Source organism: Papaver somniferum, chromosome 7 (assembly GCF_003573695.1).
Source record: "Papaver somniferum cultivar HN1 chromosome 7, ASM357369v1, whole genome shotgun sequence".
NCBI classification, from domain to species: Eukaryota; Viridiplantae; Streptophyta; class Magnoliopsida; order Ranunculales; family Papaveraceae; genus Papaver; species Papaver somniferum.
This window is the reverse complement of record NC_039364.1, coordinates 80,853,590-80,872,907: the sequence shown is the minus strand read 5'-3', so window position 1 is coordinate 80,872,907 and position 19,318 is coordinate 80,853,590. Positions and strand designations below refer to the sequence as shown.

Sequence of the window (19,318 nt, the reverse complement as noted above, 5' to 3'; positions counted from 1 at the left end):
TGGCTAATCAAATCGAGTAGACCACGAATTTACTTGGTCACGGTAAGGTTAGGGTGCGGTTCATGAAACCTAAAAATTGGTCAAAGTAAAATTAGGGAATTTTGGTTGGGTCGGGCATAATCCGCGCCATCCAAAATTATATGTTAAAAACGGGATCGGACGGACGTCTATATAGAACATATAACGAATCGATCCGAGCCGTTGGATGACGAAATCGATGGTCGGATTTGTAAGGCTACACACACACCACTTCTTTTTATAATATAGATTCGATATGTTCATAGTTATAGAGAAGTTAATTTTTCAACTGATGCTTTGGCCAAACAAACATGTTTGTTGGCCGAAGATATTTTTGAATTTTATGAGGGTAGGCCAGATTTCGTTCTCCCCATGAAATGATCTGAAGAGATTTATTTTCGTTTCAAATAGGTTTTCTTATGTGATAGCCTCACAGTTATGTGCTGTACGGTTTCGTTTTTTTATTTTATTTTATTGACCTAGTAAAAAAAATACTATTAGTCTTTCACAAATCTCCCCTGTCATACGTGCACAACCTAATTTCTCCTGCATTTGTTTTTTTTTGCTCTCGTCTTCCGAAATTACCATACTAATTTTTACCAACCCCCACAAAAACAAAATCTCTAATGTTCCTCTCTGCATTATTTCTTTCCTCCTTTTTCGCAGAACCTTCTCTCCTCTAAAACCAGAGAAACCCATTTATTGTTCCATGGAAACTTTAGAAGAAAGAAGATTATTTAGGTAAAGACATGAACCCAAACCTCAAAATCGAAAGATCTCCAAGAAAACCCATCTCTTCAGGATCAAAATAAACCCAAAACTGAGTCATGAGACCGATTCAACCCCCACCACCATTACAATCAGCATCCTCATCACCATTACCATGCGGTACCAACAGAACCGATTCAAATCGAAATCGTCGTCGTCCTGGTTTAACAATCCCTTTACCGAAACGTGATACGTCTAGTGCTCTTCCTTTACCTCTCCCCCTCCCTCTACCTCTCCCTCCTTCAACATCAACATCAACATCCTCATCAACAACAACAACCGTTTCACCACAACCAACTCAGTTAACTCAACTGAGTTTCTCGGAACTTGATAAAGAAAGAAGAATCGGTAGTGGAAGCGGTGGTACAGTTTATAAAGTAAAACATAAACCGACAGGGAAATTCTTTGCTTTGAAAGTGATCTATGGTAATCATGAAGAAGCAGTAAGAAAACAGATCTGTAGAGAAATCGAAATCTTAAGACAAGTTAATAACCCTAGCGTTGTTAATTGTCATGGTATGTTTGATAACAATGGTGAAATTCAAGTCTTATTAGAATACATGGATGGTGGTTCTTTAGAAGGTATTCATATCTCTAATGAAAGGAATTTAGCTCATTTATCGCATCAGATTCTATTGGGTTTATCATATTTACATCGTCATAAAATTGTTCACCGCGATATTAAGCCTTCCAATCTGTTGATTAACGCCCGAAAGGAAGTGAAAATTGCTGATTTTGGTGTTAGTAGAATCTTAGCACAAACAATGGATCCATGTAATTCAGCTGTAGGTACTATTGCTTATATGAGTCCTGAAAGAATCAATACAGATCTAAATGAAGGTGTTTATGATGGATATGCTGGTGATATATGGAGTTTGGGGGTTTCTATATTGGAATTTTATCTGGGTAAGTTTCCCTTTAATGTTAGTAGACAAGGTGACTGGGCTAGTTTGATGTGTGCTATTTGTATAGCACCACCACCTGAAGCACCACCAACTGCATCTGGAGAATTTAGATCGTTTTTATCAGCTTGTTTGCAAAGAGAACCATCTAAAAGATGGACTGCTGAGAAATTACTACTTCATCCATTTATAACCCAGAATAGGGTGATCAACATCTCAAATCAGAAGTCCCCAAATCATGATCATCAAGTCCATCTACTTCAACAGCAATTACAACACCATCAGTTACTTCAACAACAACAACATCCACATCCACAACAGCAAAACCCACAACAGCAGCAGCAATTTCTTCCTCCTCCTCAACATTTGGGTTGATTTTAATCTGAGACTTTGTTATGGAGATGATTTAAGAAAATGGGTATGTATCAAATCAAATCTCTTTTCAATATCTCTGATTATTATTATTATGGTGGTTCTAGTAATGAGATTAGATGTTTTTTTTTTTTTTTTTTAACTTCTTTATTTTAATTGTCATGTACTTTTTATTTGTTGGTGTTGTTGTTAGAGTGGCTAGAATTAAAAATGAAGCTACTTTATGTACCCCCGGATTAAGCTTTTGTAATCTTTGTATTACAACAAAAAATTTCATATGATCAATGTTGATGATGAAAAATGAAGTATCAATAGAAATGGAAAATTGCAACTTTTTTTATGTTTCACTCTTTTTATGGCCTGTTCATTGATGTATGAAAGATTAATGATTTCTTTCTTCTTTCTTTTGGTTGGCAAATTTGGAAACTATATCATTTGATGAACATGATGATGAAAATGAAGTACTCAATTTTTGTTTGGAAACTTGCTACTTATTGTATATTACATTCTTTTCATGAATCCATTTTTAGATGTTTGAAAGATAAATGACATCTTAGATTCTATAAGCATTTTTAGAAATGAGATTAAATTTTAGAATGTTGATATTTGGGTTCGTTAAGAGTGAAGAAGTGGTTTTCTTTATGATGTCTGTTTCTCGTTTTTGAAACAAAATCTACTTTCTTGGGTAATGACTAGTGGGTAATGACTAGTTTGATATTGGAAATCTGGATAAATTCTTTTTCTGGGGCCACAATTTCTAAATTTTGTTGATTTTTTTTCAAGGTAAAGATCATCTTAATTTTTCTGCAGCTGTTTTTGGTTTTGATGGGGTCATAGGGAAAGATTGGAGATGATGATGCTTACATAGTACTAGTTCTGTACTAACTGCAAACTGAGTCTTTCATCATAGCTTCCTTGCCCACTTTTCTTTATACCGAAAAAATTACCAATTGGAGTTGAAGAATCTAGTCAGTCTTTTTCTTTTAGGTGTTTTGCCAGCATGGACTAAACATAGCTAAGATTGCATCAATGGTGTAAAATTGGTAATGTCTCAATGTTACTTTTACTATTGACAATCTGAGATTGTTTGCTAGGAATTCTGTTTTTCATTGCGTTGGTTCTAGAGTGGGTACCTGATGCTTTAGAAAATAGGGTAATAAATTATAAGGCTATAGGTGTACATTTGTCCCATAGCTTGTTGATCAATTGTCATTTGGTTGCCGCTTTTTAGCAAGTATACAGAACAAAGTGATAGTCTAGACTCTAGATCACTAGAGGTCGCAACTCCGATCAAATATCTAACATGACCGTCCTGATTGCCATTTCAATTAGGATAATTATGATTGAAATCATTGTCTTTATTGATTTGAAACACTATAGGAACAATGTTCTACCGGCACTGTGTGGTGAGGCAACAGCAGAGGAGCGATATTCCAAAGGGAATTGTGGGCATGTTGTTGTCATAGCATGTAGGGCTGAACATGGTTTCGGTTTTCCGCTGGAACCGTACCAAATCAGACCAATTAGGAAGAAACCAAACCGATCCATTTACTAATGGATTGGTTACGGTGTAGAAAGTGAAAAACTGATAGTGTTGGTTCTGGTTTAGTTTGACCTCTAAAACCGAATCAAAAACCATTGGAAAACCTGTTAATTTTTAAACTTAGTTTTTACCGAGTATTAGATTCTACCCATTGATTTAGAGGATAAATAGAAACCCTAAATCTAATGTCATTATGATATACTCCCTCTTTCTCCTTCTCCTTCTCTCAGTCGCCTCCTTTCTCCACCCCAACTACAACTGCTGTTACTCGATTTTTTTCTTCCTTCTTTTTTATTTGTCAATAACTAAATTAAGATATATTATATATATTTTTTTGGTCTCTAGAATTAGAGTAAGCTTTAACTATTCTTGATATTTTTTTTTATTTATTGTTTTTGTCTGTAAATTTGTGTAAACCAATACTATCGGCAACTACGATTTTTTTATCTGTAAATTTGTGTATTTTTTTTTTCTGGTTTGACATAATTATTGGTTAACCAAAAATCACTGGGACAAACCGAAATGAACTGGAACCATTTGAAAATCGGACCAATGATTAATGGATTGGTTTGGTTTAAATTTTTAGAAACCAAAACCGACCATGAACAACCCTAATAGCATGCGTCAACTTGACCTTATGATTTGGGAAGAGGATTAATGCTGTCACTCAAAACTGATTTCTCATTTAAATAATTTTAGGGACAAACATTGGTTGAAATTTAAGGTCTGAAATCTGAGTAGATGTATACAAAGCTCTAAAATGATAATTAAGTGAAAGTGTCCTAATATGTCTCAGCCTGGGTTAGTGGCTTAGTGCCGAGAGCTATGAAATCTGAATTCATTAGCTGATCGAGATTTTGGTGAAACTTATTTGTGTGGATATGAGGTATAAAGTGTAGGGACAAACATTGGTTGAAATTTATGGTCTGAAATCTGAGTAGATGTATACAAAGCTCTAAAATGATAATTAAGTGAAAGTGTCCTAATATGTCTCAGCCTGGGTTAGTGGCTTAGTGCCGAGAGCTATGAAATCTGAATTCATTAGCTGATCGAGATTTTGGTGAAACTTATTTGTGTGGATATGAGGTATAAAGTGTAGGGACAAACATTGGTTGAAATTTATGGTCTGAAATCTGAGTAGATGTATACAAAGCTCTAAAATGATAATTAAGTGAAAGTGTCCTAATATGTCTCAGCCTGGGTTAGTGGCTTAGTGCCGAGAGCTATGAAATCTGAATTCATTAGCTGATCGAGATTTTGGTGAAACTTATTTGTGTGGATATGAGGTATAAAGTGTAGGGACAAACATTGGTTGAAATTTATGGTCTGAAATCTGAGTAGATGTATACAAAGCTCTAAAATGATAATTAAGTGAAAGTGTCCTAATATGTCTCAGCCTGGGTTAGTGGCTTAGTGCCGAGAGCTATGAAATCTGAATTCATTAGCTGATCGAGATTTTGGTGAAACTTATTTGTGTGGATATGAGGTATAAAGTGTAGGGACAAACATTGGTTGAAATTTATGGTCTGAAATCTGAGTAGATGTATACAAAGCTCTAAAATGATAATTAAGTGAAAGTGTCCTAATATGTCTCAGCCTGGGTTAGTGGCTTAGTGCCGAGAGCTATGAAATCTGAATTCATTAGCTGATCGAGATTTTGGTGAAACGATTTGATGGAGACTTATGAGTGGAGGACTCCTTCACTCACCTATTTTCACAGCATCTCATATTTTGTGAGACATTTTTCATAATAAAACTTAAACGGTAACTTATTTGGAAGCTAAGCTAATATTTTGGAGATATGTATGTCCTACCAAGCTCTACATACCTATAGAAAATGAGTTTTTTTGTGTGGATATGTATAGTTTTGTAAGACGAGCATAACGCCAAAATATTAGCTCGAAAAACGTCATCGTTTAAGTTTTATTATGAAAAATATCTCCCGAAGTGTGAGAAGTTTTATTATGAAAAATATTCCCGAAGTGTGAGAAGTTTTATTATGAAAAATATCTCCCGAAGTGTGAGATAGTGCGAAAACAGAAATGTGACGGGATCCTCTCTCTTTCTTTATATGTACTTCCTCCGTTCACTTTATTTAGGTAGAATTTGGGATTCCCACTTTTTTGTTCACCTAAATAGCATATTTCAATTTTCAGGACGATAGATTATGTTATTCGTTATAAATGGAAGTTCAATATGCAGATTCTCACTTCAGTGAGATACTTGGGCATGAAGTATCTAAACTCTATAAATAGAGTCCTTAATCTTTATATTCCATATACGTTAGTAGATTTTTTTTTCCATTTCTTCCTACTTTGTGCATATTTCTCTTTCACAACACGTAATCAACACGATCTATATTGAGCGTTGGTGAGAATTATGATATCCTTATGATGACCAAGATTAAGAGCAGAGAAGATTGAAAGCAAAGAAATATTTCTATTACAGATTAATCATTAAAGTAAAAAACGTTATAGAGAAAGGTATTATTCAGACACCCACATATATATACATACATATCAAACATCTAAGGTTGTCAAATACACAAAACTAACTAGACTAACATTAAGAACAATACAAAAAGAAAACTGAACAGAAAAAGGAAACTAACTTACATGACTCAAGTCAACACACTATGAATGTTATACTTATTAGCTACCCTCAAACTAATAGGGACAACCACTGCTGCTCTGAAAATGATAGGGGTAACCACTAAACTGCTGCTCTGATTGCGGTTTATCTTGTGTTTTCGATTGATTTAATTGACTAACGGTGGTTGAACTTGATTGCACCTGGTTTGTTTATGCTTTAGAATCTTCTCTTCTGATATAAGATTCACTCAAACTAGATCGAAGTTTCGACAGGGATCTTTAGACTGTTGTTAGTGCTAAAGATGATCTTGTGATAATCCATTGTTAAAAGACTCCGTTCTGTGCGTGATTGATCACAAGAGATTCAAGTTGTTGTATGCAGGTGTTTATTGAAGATCTAAGAAGATTTGAAGACAAGGAAGATATTGAAGATTTCTGATTTGGGGTTCATAATCTTTGGTGTGCACAATACTTGTTTCGGTATAAGAGGATCCAACTATAATCGGTTTATCATTGTGGTATATTGGATTGATTAGTTGTGTAGATCGGCATCAATACAATTCTTTGTGATTAAAAGTATTGATTGCAAAATCTTAACAATTACTTCGGTAGTTGAACATAAGATAGATCTAAGAACCTGGCGAAGGAGTTTATGTTAAGATAAACAGAAGATCCTTTGTCCGACTCACATCACTTGGTTGAATAGAGTTGATACCAAACATATTTGTTGTTCCTTTTCTGTTTGGAATACGAACCAAAGGAATTGTTCCAAGTACGTGACTTATTCATAAGTTGGAGGCGTGGGAATACAGACGAAACTAGGTGAACTATAGGTTTAGTAACTTGGTCTCAACTATACGAAGTTGGTTTAATATTGTGTAGCGTCTTAATCCTGAGAGTATTCAATTCTGGACAAGGTCCCGGGGTTTTTATGCATTTGCGATTTCCTCATTAACAAAATCTTGTTGTGTCATTTACTTTATATTTCCGCATTATAATTATTTTATTATAATTAAGGTAAATTACACAAATGTGAATTCCTATTTACTTGATAAGCAATCCTATTGTGTTTGGTTAAGTCCGAACCTTTTTTATCAAGTAAACATACTTCGTTGTTGTATTGTCTCGATCTCGTATCCATAGACGATCACACGAAGTGTGAACCGATTAGTTGCATTGTCTCGACTCAGTCCATAGACAATCACTTTCGGAGAAAGGACTTATAGGTAGGAAAAGTTTTAGCTTGAGGTATATTTGGGTACCCTCGCCTTTTCAATTGGTATCAGAGAAGGCAAACACGAAAAGATCTAACAATCTATGTTTGGTGCGATCCAACGTATAAGAATGAATCTAATAAGTGATTCAGTTAACATACCACCAAGATTTAATGGGACAAACTACCCATTATGGAAATCGGCTATGAAAGATTTTCTTCAATCCCGAGATTTTAATACTTGGCTGTTAATCGAAGACGGATACCAACAACCGATGGATTATTCGGAATCAGAGTTTAAACGCTTAGCTCTTATACTCTTGAAGAAAGAGCTCTTGCAAAGCAAAATTCGGATGGTTTGAATGCCATCATACATGTTGTAGGTCATGATCTTCTACATCATGTGTTGACCTGTAGAACTTCTAAAGAAGCATGGGATATTCTTGAGAACGTATTCGAGGGAGATGAATCTGAAAAAGAAGCTAGACTTCTTTCCCTTTCATCTGAATGGGAACATCTCAAAATGGATGATAACGATACTTTCGAGGAGTTTAATTCTAAACTTTCTGAGATTGTCAATGCATCTTTCTTTCTTCGAAAGGCTATACCTGAAAAGGAAATAGTATGCAAAATTCTCAGATCGTTACCATCCAAATACGAGTCTAAGAAACATGCCATAATAGAAGGTAATGATCTTTCTCTACTTTCTCGAAGCTCTATTGTAGGAAAGTTAAAGATCTTTGATAGAGAAATTCTGCTGAAGAATGAAACTAAAAAACGTTGTCAAGAGGACAAGGTATATGTTGAAAAAGAGCTTGACTCAACTATTGTGCTTCTAGCGCAACGAATAAAGGACATCTTATCTATTGATAAACATGTTCCTGATGCACTATCGGTTTTCCATAAAAAGGGTAATGATGAAGTACAATGCTTCAAGTGCCGTAGATTCGGACATATGGCAAAACACTGTCCCAGCAGAAGAAATCAAAAGTACAACAAAGCTTTTGTCTCCACTCTTGATGATATTCCGGAGGAAGAATCCAATGAAGAAATATCTAAGTGTAATGCACTTCTTGCCAACTCTAACAATGATGAATTCTGCGAGTCTAATCAACTCCTAGAACAAGGTGAGTTGGAGGTTAAGGAAAATAAAAGGTTAAGCCTGGTACTTCAAAACCTTTTGAAATTCCTCTCAGATAAAACCCTTATGGTAAAATCTGAACAAGAAAAATTGGGTGGAAAACCAAGAGAATCGGAAACTAGTTTTTCTGATAATATGATAAGTTATTCATGTGGAGAAAATAATTTCACTATAATCCTTCTTGAAAATAAACTTATCAAAGCTCTTCGTAAGGGGATAAAGAAGACTGGTAATTTATAATATCTCAAAAGGAGATTGCAAACTCTTGTAATTACAAGAGAAAGAAAGAACAGAAGGAAACACAGTAGATTGTGTTTATAATTCATCCTAAGGATGTCTTTGTTAACTGTGGTGAGAATAAGTCTCACCTCAACACACACTGATTGTGTTGAAATATGTGATGTGACTCAATAATGTTGTAGTAAAAAGGTTCGTTGAGACTTGTGAAAGCAAAAGAATTTAGACTTAAAAATTAAAGAAAATTTAACTCAAAATTTGATTTCAAGATATGAGAAAATAACCAAGACACTGATTCCACTATTATATATGAATGAATGATGGTAAATAACCCCAAACTCTAATTATCTTTTAAGTCCCTTATTTTCTTAACTCACAAATAATCAGGCAAATTTTCAAAAAGTAATTGTATCCCCTAAGCATAGATTATCTAATCAAAGCATAACCTATCTACTTGAATCACAACTAATGAATAGAATTATGCAAACAATTAAAAACTCTGCAAAAACAATGATTGAGTGAATTATAATTAAATATTAGAGAAAATATAATAGTTACCAAATTATTCATGCGTAAATAGCTTCCTCATTGCCTTGGTTGTGAGAGAATTAGCACATCATCATGTTGGAAACACGCCCGAAATTCATTATTATTGCTCAAAAATGGTTTACAAATGATGAAAAGGGAGAAATATAATGAAAACCGGGTTTGTAACAGTTATATGTGTTACAAACCAGAACGACCCACAGTATGTGTCACTGATACTGTAGCAAATAAGTCTGCCTCTGATGTACGACCCTCGGCTGTGAGTCGTTATCACTGTAGAAAAACGATTGTCCTGGTAAGTCTGTTCTTCGTGTTCTTTAGCTTTGCAGCAGCAGAAATGGAGTTTTTGCAATTTGATCTTCTCGACTCTCTGGTGCTCTGTAATTCTCCCAAACTCTCTATCCCCCTTTATGAAACACCAGCACCCTTTATATAGCCAGTAGCACCAAGAAATCTCGCTATAACTCAAGATAATTCTCTCTTAACTCGGCCTTGATCAAAAATATTTTGGGAATATTTTCTTCCCTGATTTAGCTTCTCACGCTGTTTCCCCACGCCAAATTACACTCAACGCATCCAGTCATTGTCCAGAAGTGTTCCAACATGCAGCAGCCACGCGAAAATCTCTTGGTCACTCAATCAGGACTCGAAATGGAAAACCAACCAGTGATGCTCTGATTTCATATCTTGGGTTATCTAGCCAAATTTGATCGAAAAAAACACCCATACCAGCTTTGTTATGACAAATCACATCTACCCATGAAGTTTTAGGTATTGAATCTCACTAAATCACGTCCAAACATCCGATTGAAAATCTGCCAGTTCTCTTCACCATTTTCCCGCCAAAACAAAATTTTGAATTTGTTAAAGAAGGTTACCCCTTATCCAGTGGTCGCCCCTTATCCGTTGCTGGAGTCCGAATAACATATGTCCTTCGAGGTGCCTTTAACAACTTTTTGAGCCGAATTTTCCATCAATATTTATTCCAAAAAATACCTACAAACACACAAAACACCATAATAAGGACGAAAACAAGTACTAACAATACGAAACATTAAGGACAAATTAGACACATAAATGCGTCTATCAATATGCATCCTCACTTGTTGCCCAAAAAATTCTGATTGTGAGGAAGCATAAATCTGGGCAAGTTGTTCATATTTGTTTCTTTAGTGAAAAATAAAGGATGTCTTTTATTTTTGGGAAAAATAGTTTCGGTTTCCATGAACCAAATTATTCCGTGATTTTCTCTCATCTTATATATCTTCTTCTTGTCCGAAAGAAGACTAGTTAATTTCAATGGAGAAATTGGTAAAAGAAGGGTCATCACTTGATGATTTAGCACTTTGTGCATCAGTTTTGACTGAAACTTATGATGACTCTCGTCATGATAACTCTCAAGATTCTTTAAGGAAACAAATTCTTACTGTTAAAGGTTGCATTAAATATCATGAGCTGATGATAAAGGATTCAAAAGAAGTATTAGCTAATCTTCATTCTCAACTGTTTGAGATGAACAAATTATTTACTGAAAAGGGAAGGGATCAGAAGAATTTGAATCCAATTTTTAAAAGCAATCTTCACAAGAACTGAGAAGGGAATGATAGGCATCAATTTTTGATTTTCTTTCAATGATTGTATTAGGTCTATTATGAATAAAAACTATTATGAATAAAAAAAATTGATTTATAATTTTTCTTGTGATGGTTTTGATTTACATAGCATGTGCTTGAGTGCTTTATTATTGATATGGATGTTTATGGGATGTTTGATTTCAGTTTTATTACCTTGATATTCGATCTCATAATATTGTGAACCCTTATGGTTTGGGTGACTTTTTGATTTAGCATGATTAAGTTCTAGCCCATGTTGGTAGGCTTTATCAAAGGATCATGAGGGGTTCTGGTAGAAACAATATGTGAAAAAGTCACAATATGTTGAATCGGTTTTGGTTTAGCATAAAAACATATGTGTTTCGACGGTTTTCAACTTTTGCTTGCAATTGTTAAAACCGATTTTCAACCTTTCTCTGGTAAAGATTGGTTGTTGTTATTATTTTGTTTTGCATAAGGATGATAACATAATGATATTTCGATATCAATTCTCCCTGGAAGAAGATGCAAACATATTGGAGAAGTGGATGCGAAATTTGAGGTAACAATGTTGTTAGTTAATTGTTTTCCTGTTTAAGAAAAGCCAGATTTTTATTTCATATATATATTTTGCTTTTGCTTAACAAAATTTCGGTACAATTGATGTTTTATTCCATTATGTGTGTATGGATGTGTGTGTGATTCAATTGGTTCCGGTTAAGAAAAACTATTGTTATCTTGCTCTATTGTGTGGTATCAATTGTTTAGGCTTACAAAATTTCGGTGCAATTGCGGTGTTTTAATGCTTATGTTGATTCAATTGCTTCCGGTTGAGGTGAACAATTATGCAAGTTGATTTATTTTGGTTTGTATGAATTATTTATGGCTTAACGAAAGAAAAGGTTTATGGGATGGATTGTTTAGTCCAATTCGATTCCGGATAAGAGAAGCTAAGTTTATCTTAGTTAAACTTATCAAAGTGGAGGTTTCGGTTATTCAAGTCTAATCGAATGCCTTAACAAGAAATGCTAGTTAACTAACCTAGTACTTGTCTTGTTTAAAATTTAAAGGTCTAAGTTATATGGATAATTAGAGCCTGATGAGAAAAACAGAGTTATCTTTGTTTTGGCCTTATCGAATGAAGCGATTGTATTTGTACAATCGGTTTAGCGAAGGGACTAAGTTGCTTAGTTGATTTTTGGTTTGCTAAACTAAATTGGGAAAATTGCTTCGGGCAATTGTTTCCTTGATAACATATCAAAACAAATTACTTTGTAGTTTCGGTTTTGATATTGGTTATCAAAAATGGTGTGTGGAACCCTCGTGCTTAACTCTATAGGTTTGCAAGTCTATTTTCGGATTTGTAAGATTCTTTTCGTGTTGTCCTTTATTTTTTCGTTTCTTTGTCATTTTGTGACAAAAAGGGGGAGAAATATATGGAGTAAACAAGTGATACCGGTATTGATTTTATATTGATTGGTATCACTAAGGAAAAGAACATTTGTGCTTAAACGATTATCTAACGAAAGACTGAAAGCATATACTAAGGGGGAGTAGCATATCATATTAATTGGTATAACAAAGACGTGCAAATTGATGAAATCTACCTATATCACCTTTAGGGGAAGTATTAGCTTTGTTATTATAATGTCAACAACGACATTTAAGGATTGAATGAATGCAGGTTATTGTGCTATTGAATTCGGGAATCAAGCGTATATGTATGAATTCTTGTAATTTGTTTATCCATATGATTGTAAGAGTTTTGTCACTAAAATTGACAAAGGTGGAGATTGTTAGAGCATAGCTCGGTTGAACCCACCAAGCGTTGGTATGTCAAGTTTGGTTGTCATATTTTAGTGAATCAAAACTCATTTAAAGAGTCGCTTGATTATGTACTAGAATCAACTTCGTATAGGTTAGCTTGAAAGTATTAGGATATGAGACATTACAAGTATTGCGAAGACTTGAAGAAGTGAAGAAGTAAGAAGCTACAAAGACAACATCATCCTTCCACTTGAGGTTAGTGATATTTGACTTGAATGGTTTCATTCCCTAACGTATCTTTCAAGTCGTGCATATTGAAAACGTAACTGCGAATCATGAACACTCTAGATAGACATAGTATTAAGGAATACAATATGAAGTTTATTGCTTAACCATTAAACTTTGTAGATAAGTCATCGACATAATCGTTTAAATGCTATCGTGATTATGTATGGGTATGAGGTGAGGATTTCATCCTAGAAAACAATGTTTTTACATGTGTTTTAAGAAAGTAAGTTCATAAACTTGTTTATGAATCGAAAAGGAAATCGACAAGCGTTATTGGGATTGTTATTCATTGCATATCTTGTGGACATCCAACATGTATGATTTATTATAACCGCTCACGACTTGTTTGTGTTCTTGGTAAAACTATTCACAGAGGCCTGACTTATGTACTGGTATGACTTTTATTAGTGAAACCGATCTTAAGTAATCACCTGAGACGGTATGATCGAGTTTGTGATTTGTTGAACCGCATCTGGGTAAAGGGGAACCGATCCTATGAAGAGGTGCAACACATCACAAAGGGGAATCGATCCTTGTATGATGTGCAGAAAGGGGAACCAATCCTATGGACATGTGCAACACGTTTTTAGGCAAAGGGGAACCAATCCTATGGGCATGTGCAACACATATAAGTCAGACACCATATATATGTGGGGAACCGATCCTAGTACCTAGTCAACCGAATTTTGGAAAGCTAGTGTGGCTATGCACAGTACTCACATAGAGGTAGAACCGAAACTTGTTTTGGTAGAACCGTTAAACCCATGATTTGTGATTGAGTGTTTCTTAATCAATCGCACAGTTCTTGAAAGTCAGATGAACCAATTCTAAACTTGTTTGGAAGTGTGGAAAATCGGTTTCAAGGTTGTAAGTATGAAAGAGAACTTACAAAGTAAAGATGTCGACATACTTTGAACACGTATAATAATGTTTATCTTTTATTGTTCAAAGTTATTCCTTAATAACTACAGGAAAAAATCCCAGTATAGAAATATAAATAAGTTAAGAATCTTTTAATTAAGGTTGTTAATTTTATTTTAGGAAAATGAGAATTAGTAATGTGCATTTACTAGTTGAGATTTTCCAAAGAGATTTTCGGTCATTATTTTGGACAGAGCATTTCCAGGAATTATGGAAACCGAATTTGGAATATATTGAATATATTTGAGAATATTTTCGGTTTTGGAAATTCCTTGGTGTCCAAACTTCCTTGTCTATAAATACTTGAAGTTTGCATTTCTAGCAAACTAATCCTTCGTGACAGCAAACTTCCTCGGTTGTGTTGTTACTGGTGTAGCCTCCTATTCGGAGAGGAGGGTAACCTAATTAGGCGAAATCTCTTATGGCCGCTTAGTTTAAAGTCTTCTTTGGGACTGAGAAGCTCTATGAGTATCGTTGGTGGGAAACTAGATAATTGCGGTTTATCTTGTGTTTTCGATTGATTTAATTGACTAACGGTGGTTGAACTTGATTGCACCTGGTTTGTTTATGCTTTAGAATCTTCTCTTCTGATATAAGATTCACTCAAACTAGATCGAAGTTTCGACAGGGATCTTTATACTGTTGTTAGTGCTAAAGACGATCTTGTGATAATCCATTGTTAAAAGACTCCGTTCTGTGCGTGATTGATCACAAGAGATTCAAGTTGTTGTATGCAGGTGTTTATTGAAGATCTAAGAAGATATGAAGACAAGGAAGATATTGAAGATTTCTGATTTGGGGTTCATAATCTTTGGTGTGCACAATACTTGTTTCGGTATAAGAGGATCCAACTATAATCGGTTTATCATTGTGGTAGATTGGATTGATTAGTTGTTTAGATCGACATCAATACAACTGTTTGTGATTAAAAGTATTGATTGCAAAATCTTAACAATTACTTCGGTAGTTGAACATAAGATAGATCTAAGAACCTGGCGAAGGAGTTTATGTTAAGATAAACAGAAAAGCCTTTGTCTGAGTCACATCACTTGGTTAAATAAAGTTGATACCAAACAGATTTGTTGTTCCTTTACTGTTTAGAATACGAACCAAAGGAATTGTTCCAAGTACGTGACTTATTCATAAGTTGGAGGCGTGGGAATACAAATGGAACTAGGCGAACTATGGGTTTAGTTGCGTGGTCTCAACTATACGAAGTTGGTTTAATTTTGTGTAGCTGCTTAATCCTGAGAGTATTCAATTCTGGACAAGGTCCCGTGGTTTTTCTGCATTTGCGGTTTCCTCGTTAACAAAATCTTGCTGTGTCATTTACTTTATATTTCCGCATTATAATTGTTTTATTATAATTAAAGTAAATTACACAAACGTTAATTCATATTTACTTGATAAGCAATCCTATTGTGTTTGGTTAAGTCCTAACCCTTTTATCAAGTAAACATACTTCATTGTTGTATTGTCTCGATCTCGTATCCATAGACGATCATACGAAGTGTGAACCGATTAGTTGCAGTGTCTCGACTCAGTCCATAGACAATCACTTTCGAAGAAAGGACTTATAGGTAGGAAAAGTTTTAGCTTGAGGTATATTTGGGTACCCTCGCCTTTTCATGGAATGTTTTATCATGGAATGTAGCAAAGTAATTTAGGATTTCAAGAAAATTAAGGGTTACCTGAATTTCATCCTTTTGCTCAGATGGGGACTCAAGATTGAATGGGATTGGTGAAGTCACATATGTTGCCTGATTCTGCTCTTTAAGATTGGAGCCATATTGGTCAATATTAAACCGATTGTCTGAATCAGTTACTGAAATTCTAAGCCCTTCAGAAGAGGAAGATGATTGAAAATCTGGGACTGACAGCTTGAATGCATATTTTGGTTGAGTTAAAGGAGTAGACAACATTGAATTCAAAGGATGCTAATATGAATGCAATGTACTATCATGAGATGCAATAATGGATGATGCAATTGATTCATAGGAGATAGCAAAAGAAATTTTTTCCTAAGCATCCTCATATGGAGGAGAAGAGAAAGATAGTCTTCTGTTAACTAGTATAGGTTCTGGTTCTATCCTTGTATTGGTCTGATTGAGAAGAACCGGATCTAAAACTGCATCTAAAGGCGAATTGGTTTCGATCTGAACCAATGAGTTAAGGACTCGACGCGTCTCCGAGCTTCTCGATCCAGCCGACTCAAAGCTATTACCATGAATGGGAATGAAGTTTTCAGGCAGATTAAACTGGTAGGTTCTCTTTCCTAGAATAGAGTTAAATGCTTCCGGCATATCTTCATCATAAGTTACCGGCCCCAAAACCTCATAATTATGATCAGCTAGAGTCGAAGCATTGTTTTGTTGCTCAGCCAGTGGATATTCTTCTCCAAACAACTCATGTAAGGTTTCTCTATTTCCTGGGATATCTAAGAAAGGTTCAAATGGTTCCATGTTTCCATGTGCATCAGTATTATCTTGAGGGTTCCATATCTGAATTGGGGTATTATCAAGCTAGAAAATATACCTTTGGACTGACTCGGAGCTCTGCAAATCGGCGATCGACTCAGTCAATTTTTCTTCGTTTTTCTTCATCTCTCGAGGAACTACATCATTAATTCAGGTAGAATTCTTACAGTCCTAATGATTGAAGTTAAATTCTTCATCAGAAGGTAGTTATCAGTCGTTATTTTAGGTTGATATCATTAATTTTATGGAAAATACATCAAATCCAGAAATGGGTTCCTCAACTGTTGATTTTAAAAAATCTGTAGATCTTGTTACTCCGGTTGAGGAAAGTCCTTCAATAGATCTTATTAAGGGTACTAATGATAGATGTGCTGCGTGGAGATTCTCTTTAATTGGTCGTCTTGATTTGCTTCGATTGAAATTTTCTGATGCTGTTCTTAATCTTAAAAGTCAGTGGAAATTAGAAGATCAATGTAAAATGATTCCATTAGGAAAATTATTCTTTACGATTAAACTGGATAATGAGCGTGATCAAAGTTACATTAAAGCTGGGAAATGGGAAGTTCTTCATCAGGATCTATGGATTCGTAATTGGATACCCAATTTTCATCTAGAAAATCATCGTACATCATATGCTAATATATGGGTTCATCTTCCTGGACTCAGCTTAGAGTATTGGGATGAAAAAACACTCTTCACCATCTGCAGTGATTTGGGTGATCCTGTGAAAGTGGATGAAGCTACCTTAAACTTTGAGAATGGTATGTTTGCAAGAGTTTTAATCAACATTGATTTAGCAAAGAAGATTCCTCATAAACTCTGGATTAAAACTAAATTTGGGGGTTTTATGCAAGATGTGGTTCTTACTAAGTTACCTAAATTCTGTCAAAATTGCAAAATTGTTGGTCATCTTCTTTCTGAGTGCAGAGTTAAGAAAGTATCACAAGAAGCAAATATTCTACAAAAAAACACCTCTCCATTATTTGGATCAACATCACTGAAGCCTCAAGACAAATTTGACTCAAATAAAGCTTATGAAGACAAGAGCACTAATTCTACAAAACCTGTATCTCCAACAACAACATTATCTCCACCAAAAAACACAAAGAAATTGGATATCTGTTTTACTCCTGTAACACATATTAATCAACAAGTGGTTACTCCACAGCATTCAAGTAATGCAGTTAAAATTACTCAGGAAGATTTGGTTCTTTAAATACAGTGATTGAAGAAGAAACTGTTATCAATGTGTCTGAGGAAGAATGTAATCTTGATCCAACAAGAATATCACAAATAGCTGAAGAAAATGCAATTGAAAAGAGTGTTATCAAATATATTAATGGGAAGGATTGTTCAATATCAGAAGAAAGAGTGCCTTCAACCTCTTGGTCAAGAATAATTCAAAAACCAGCTTCTTCAAATGTAACATCTACTTCTGAAACACAAAAACAAGGAGCAGAACCAAAGGTAAAAATTCTACAAGCTACCAACAAATACAATTTTAGGAAAAATCAAGGAAAGGGAGGCACTAAAGGCCTCCAACCACAAATATGAAGATACTTTTTTGGAACTTAAGGGGCCTTAGAAGGACTAGGGCTCAAAATAAGTTGTGGTCTTTAGTAAGTCAATTTAATCCATCATTAGTTTTTATAGCATAACCTAAAATTTTTTGTAGTGCAAGTTTCTGTAGCAAATTAAATCTTCCTGGTATGAAAAATATGGTCATTCATAACTCATTCAACAATCAAAAAGGCAATATATGGTTATTCTGGAACAAAAATATTCCTACTCCTTCTGTGGTTTCTATGTCAAGTCAAATAATAACTGTAAACATAGGGGGAGCTCTTATTTCTGGTATTCATGCTCATGTTGGAGCAGTACATAGAAGAATATTGTGGGCTGAGATGGAAGCAGTTAGTGAACTAAAGCTTCCATGGCTTGCAATTGGGGACTTTAATGCTACCACATCTGCTGAAGAAAAGGTTGGAGGTAGACAAGCTAACAGAAGAGCAATGCTTGAATTTACTACTTGTTTAGATAACTGTGAATTGCAACAAGCTCCAAAGACAGGTCTTCAACATTCTTGGTCTAATTGCCAACATGGGACAAGCAGGATTTTATGCAATTTGGATAGAGCATTTTACAATAATCTTTGGATTCAAAAATATGAAGGACGGGGTTATAAAGTTGGTCTTAGATTTGCTTCTGATCACTCTCCTCTTTTGGGTGGCATTGTAAGTATTCCTAAACCAAAAAATGTGCCACAAAAATTTCAGAAAATATGGATTGAGCATCCTGGTTTTTTAGAAGTTGTAGATAATTGTTGGGCTGAACAAATATTAGGAGATCCAGATTATGTGTTTCAAAGTAAATTAAAGAAGCTCAAAAAAGTTCTAGCTGACTGGAACTGAAATGTTTTTGATAATGTTCATGTGAAGATCAAAGAAGCTGAAAAAAGAGTGCAAGATTCTTTGGAAGCTTCTAATCAAGACCCTTTTAATGAGGACCTATTAAATAATCTCGTGGAAGCAGAAAATGAGCTAAACTCCGAGGAAATGCAGTTAAATACAATGATGAAAATGAAGGCTAGAATTAAATGGGTAAAGGAGGGATCTGCAAATACATGTTTTTTCCATACAAATTTTAAAATCAGGCAAGCCAGAAATTTATTGGAGAATTGGAGGATGATAACAATAACATTATAACTGAACAAGGAAAAATTGCTGAGGTTCTTACTAACCATTTTGAGCAGAAGTTTAAATTTAAAGAAGTGGAGATAACAGATTCATTACTTGATGTGATACCAAAGCTTGTAACTGAAGAAGATCAAGCAATGCTAGATGTTATTCCATCAGCTAAGGAAATCAAGAAAACTTTTTTTGAAATGGACCCTGATAGCTCCCCATGACCCGATGGGTACTGAGGAATTTTTTAAAAAGCTT

At 34.7% G+C, this 19,318-nt stretch overlaps 2 protein-coding genes across 2 annotated transcripts; both read left to right on the top strand.

Annotated features, from left to right (window-relative positions):
• The first annotated feature begins 634 nt into the window (after positions 1–634).
• LOC113297736 (mitogen-activated protein kinase kinase 5-like) lies at positions 635–2,407 on the top strand. The gene has a single exon (XM_026546314.1). The coding sequence runs from the start codon at positions 846–848 to the stop codon at positions 2,061–2,063; it is 1,218 nt and encodes a 405-aa protein (XP_026402099.1). The 5' UTR covers positions 635–845; the 3' UTR covers positions 2,064–2,407.
• Positions 2,408–16,644: 14,237 nt separating this feature from the next.
• Positions 16,645–17,930, top strand: LOC113294824. The gene is made up of 2 exons (XM_026543200.1): positions 16,645–17,551; positions 17,599–17,930. Exons 1-2 carry the CDS (start codon positions 16,645–16,647, stop codon positions 17,928–17,930), a joined length of 1,239 nt encoding a protein of 412 aa, XP_026398985.1.
• The last annotated feature ends 1,388 nt before the right edge of the window (positions 17,931–19,318 follow it).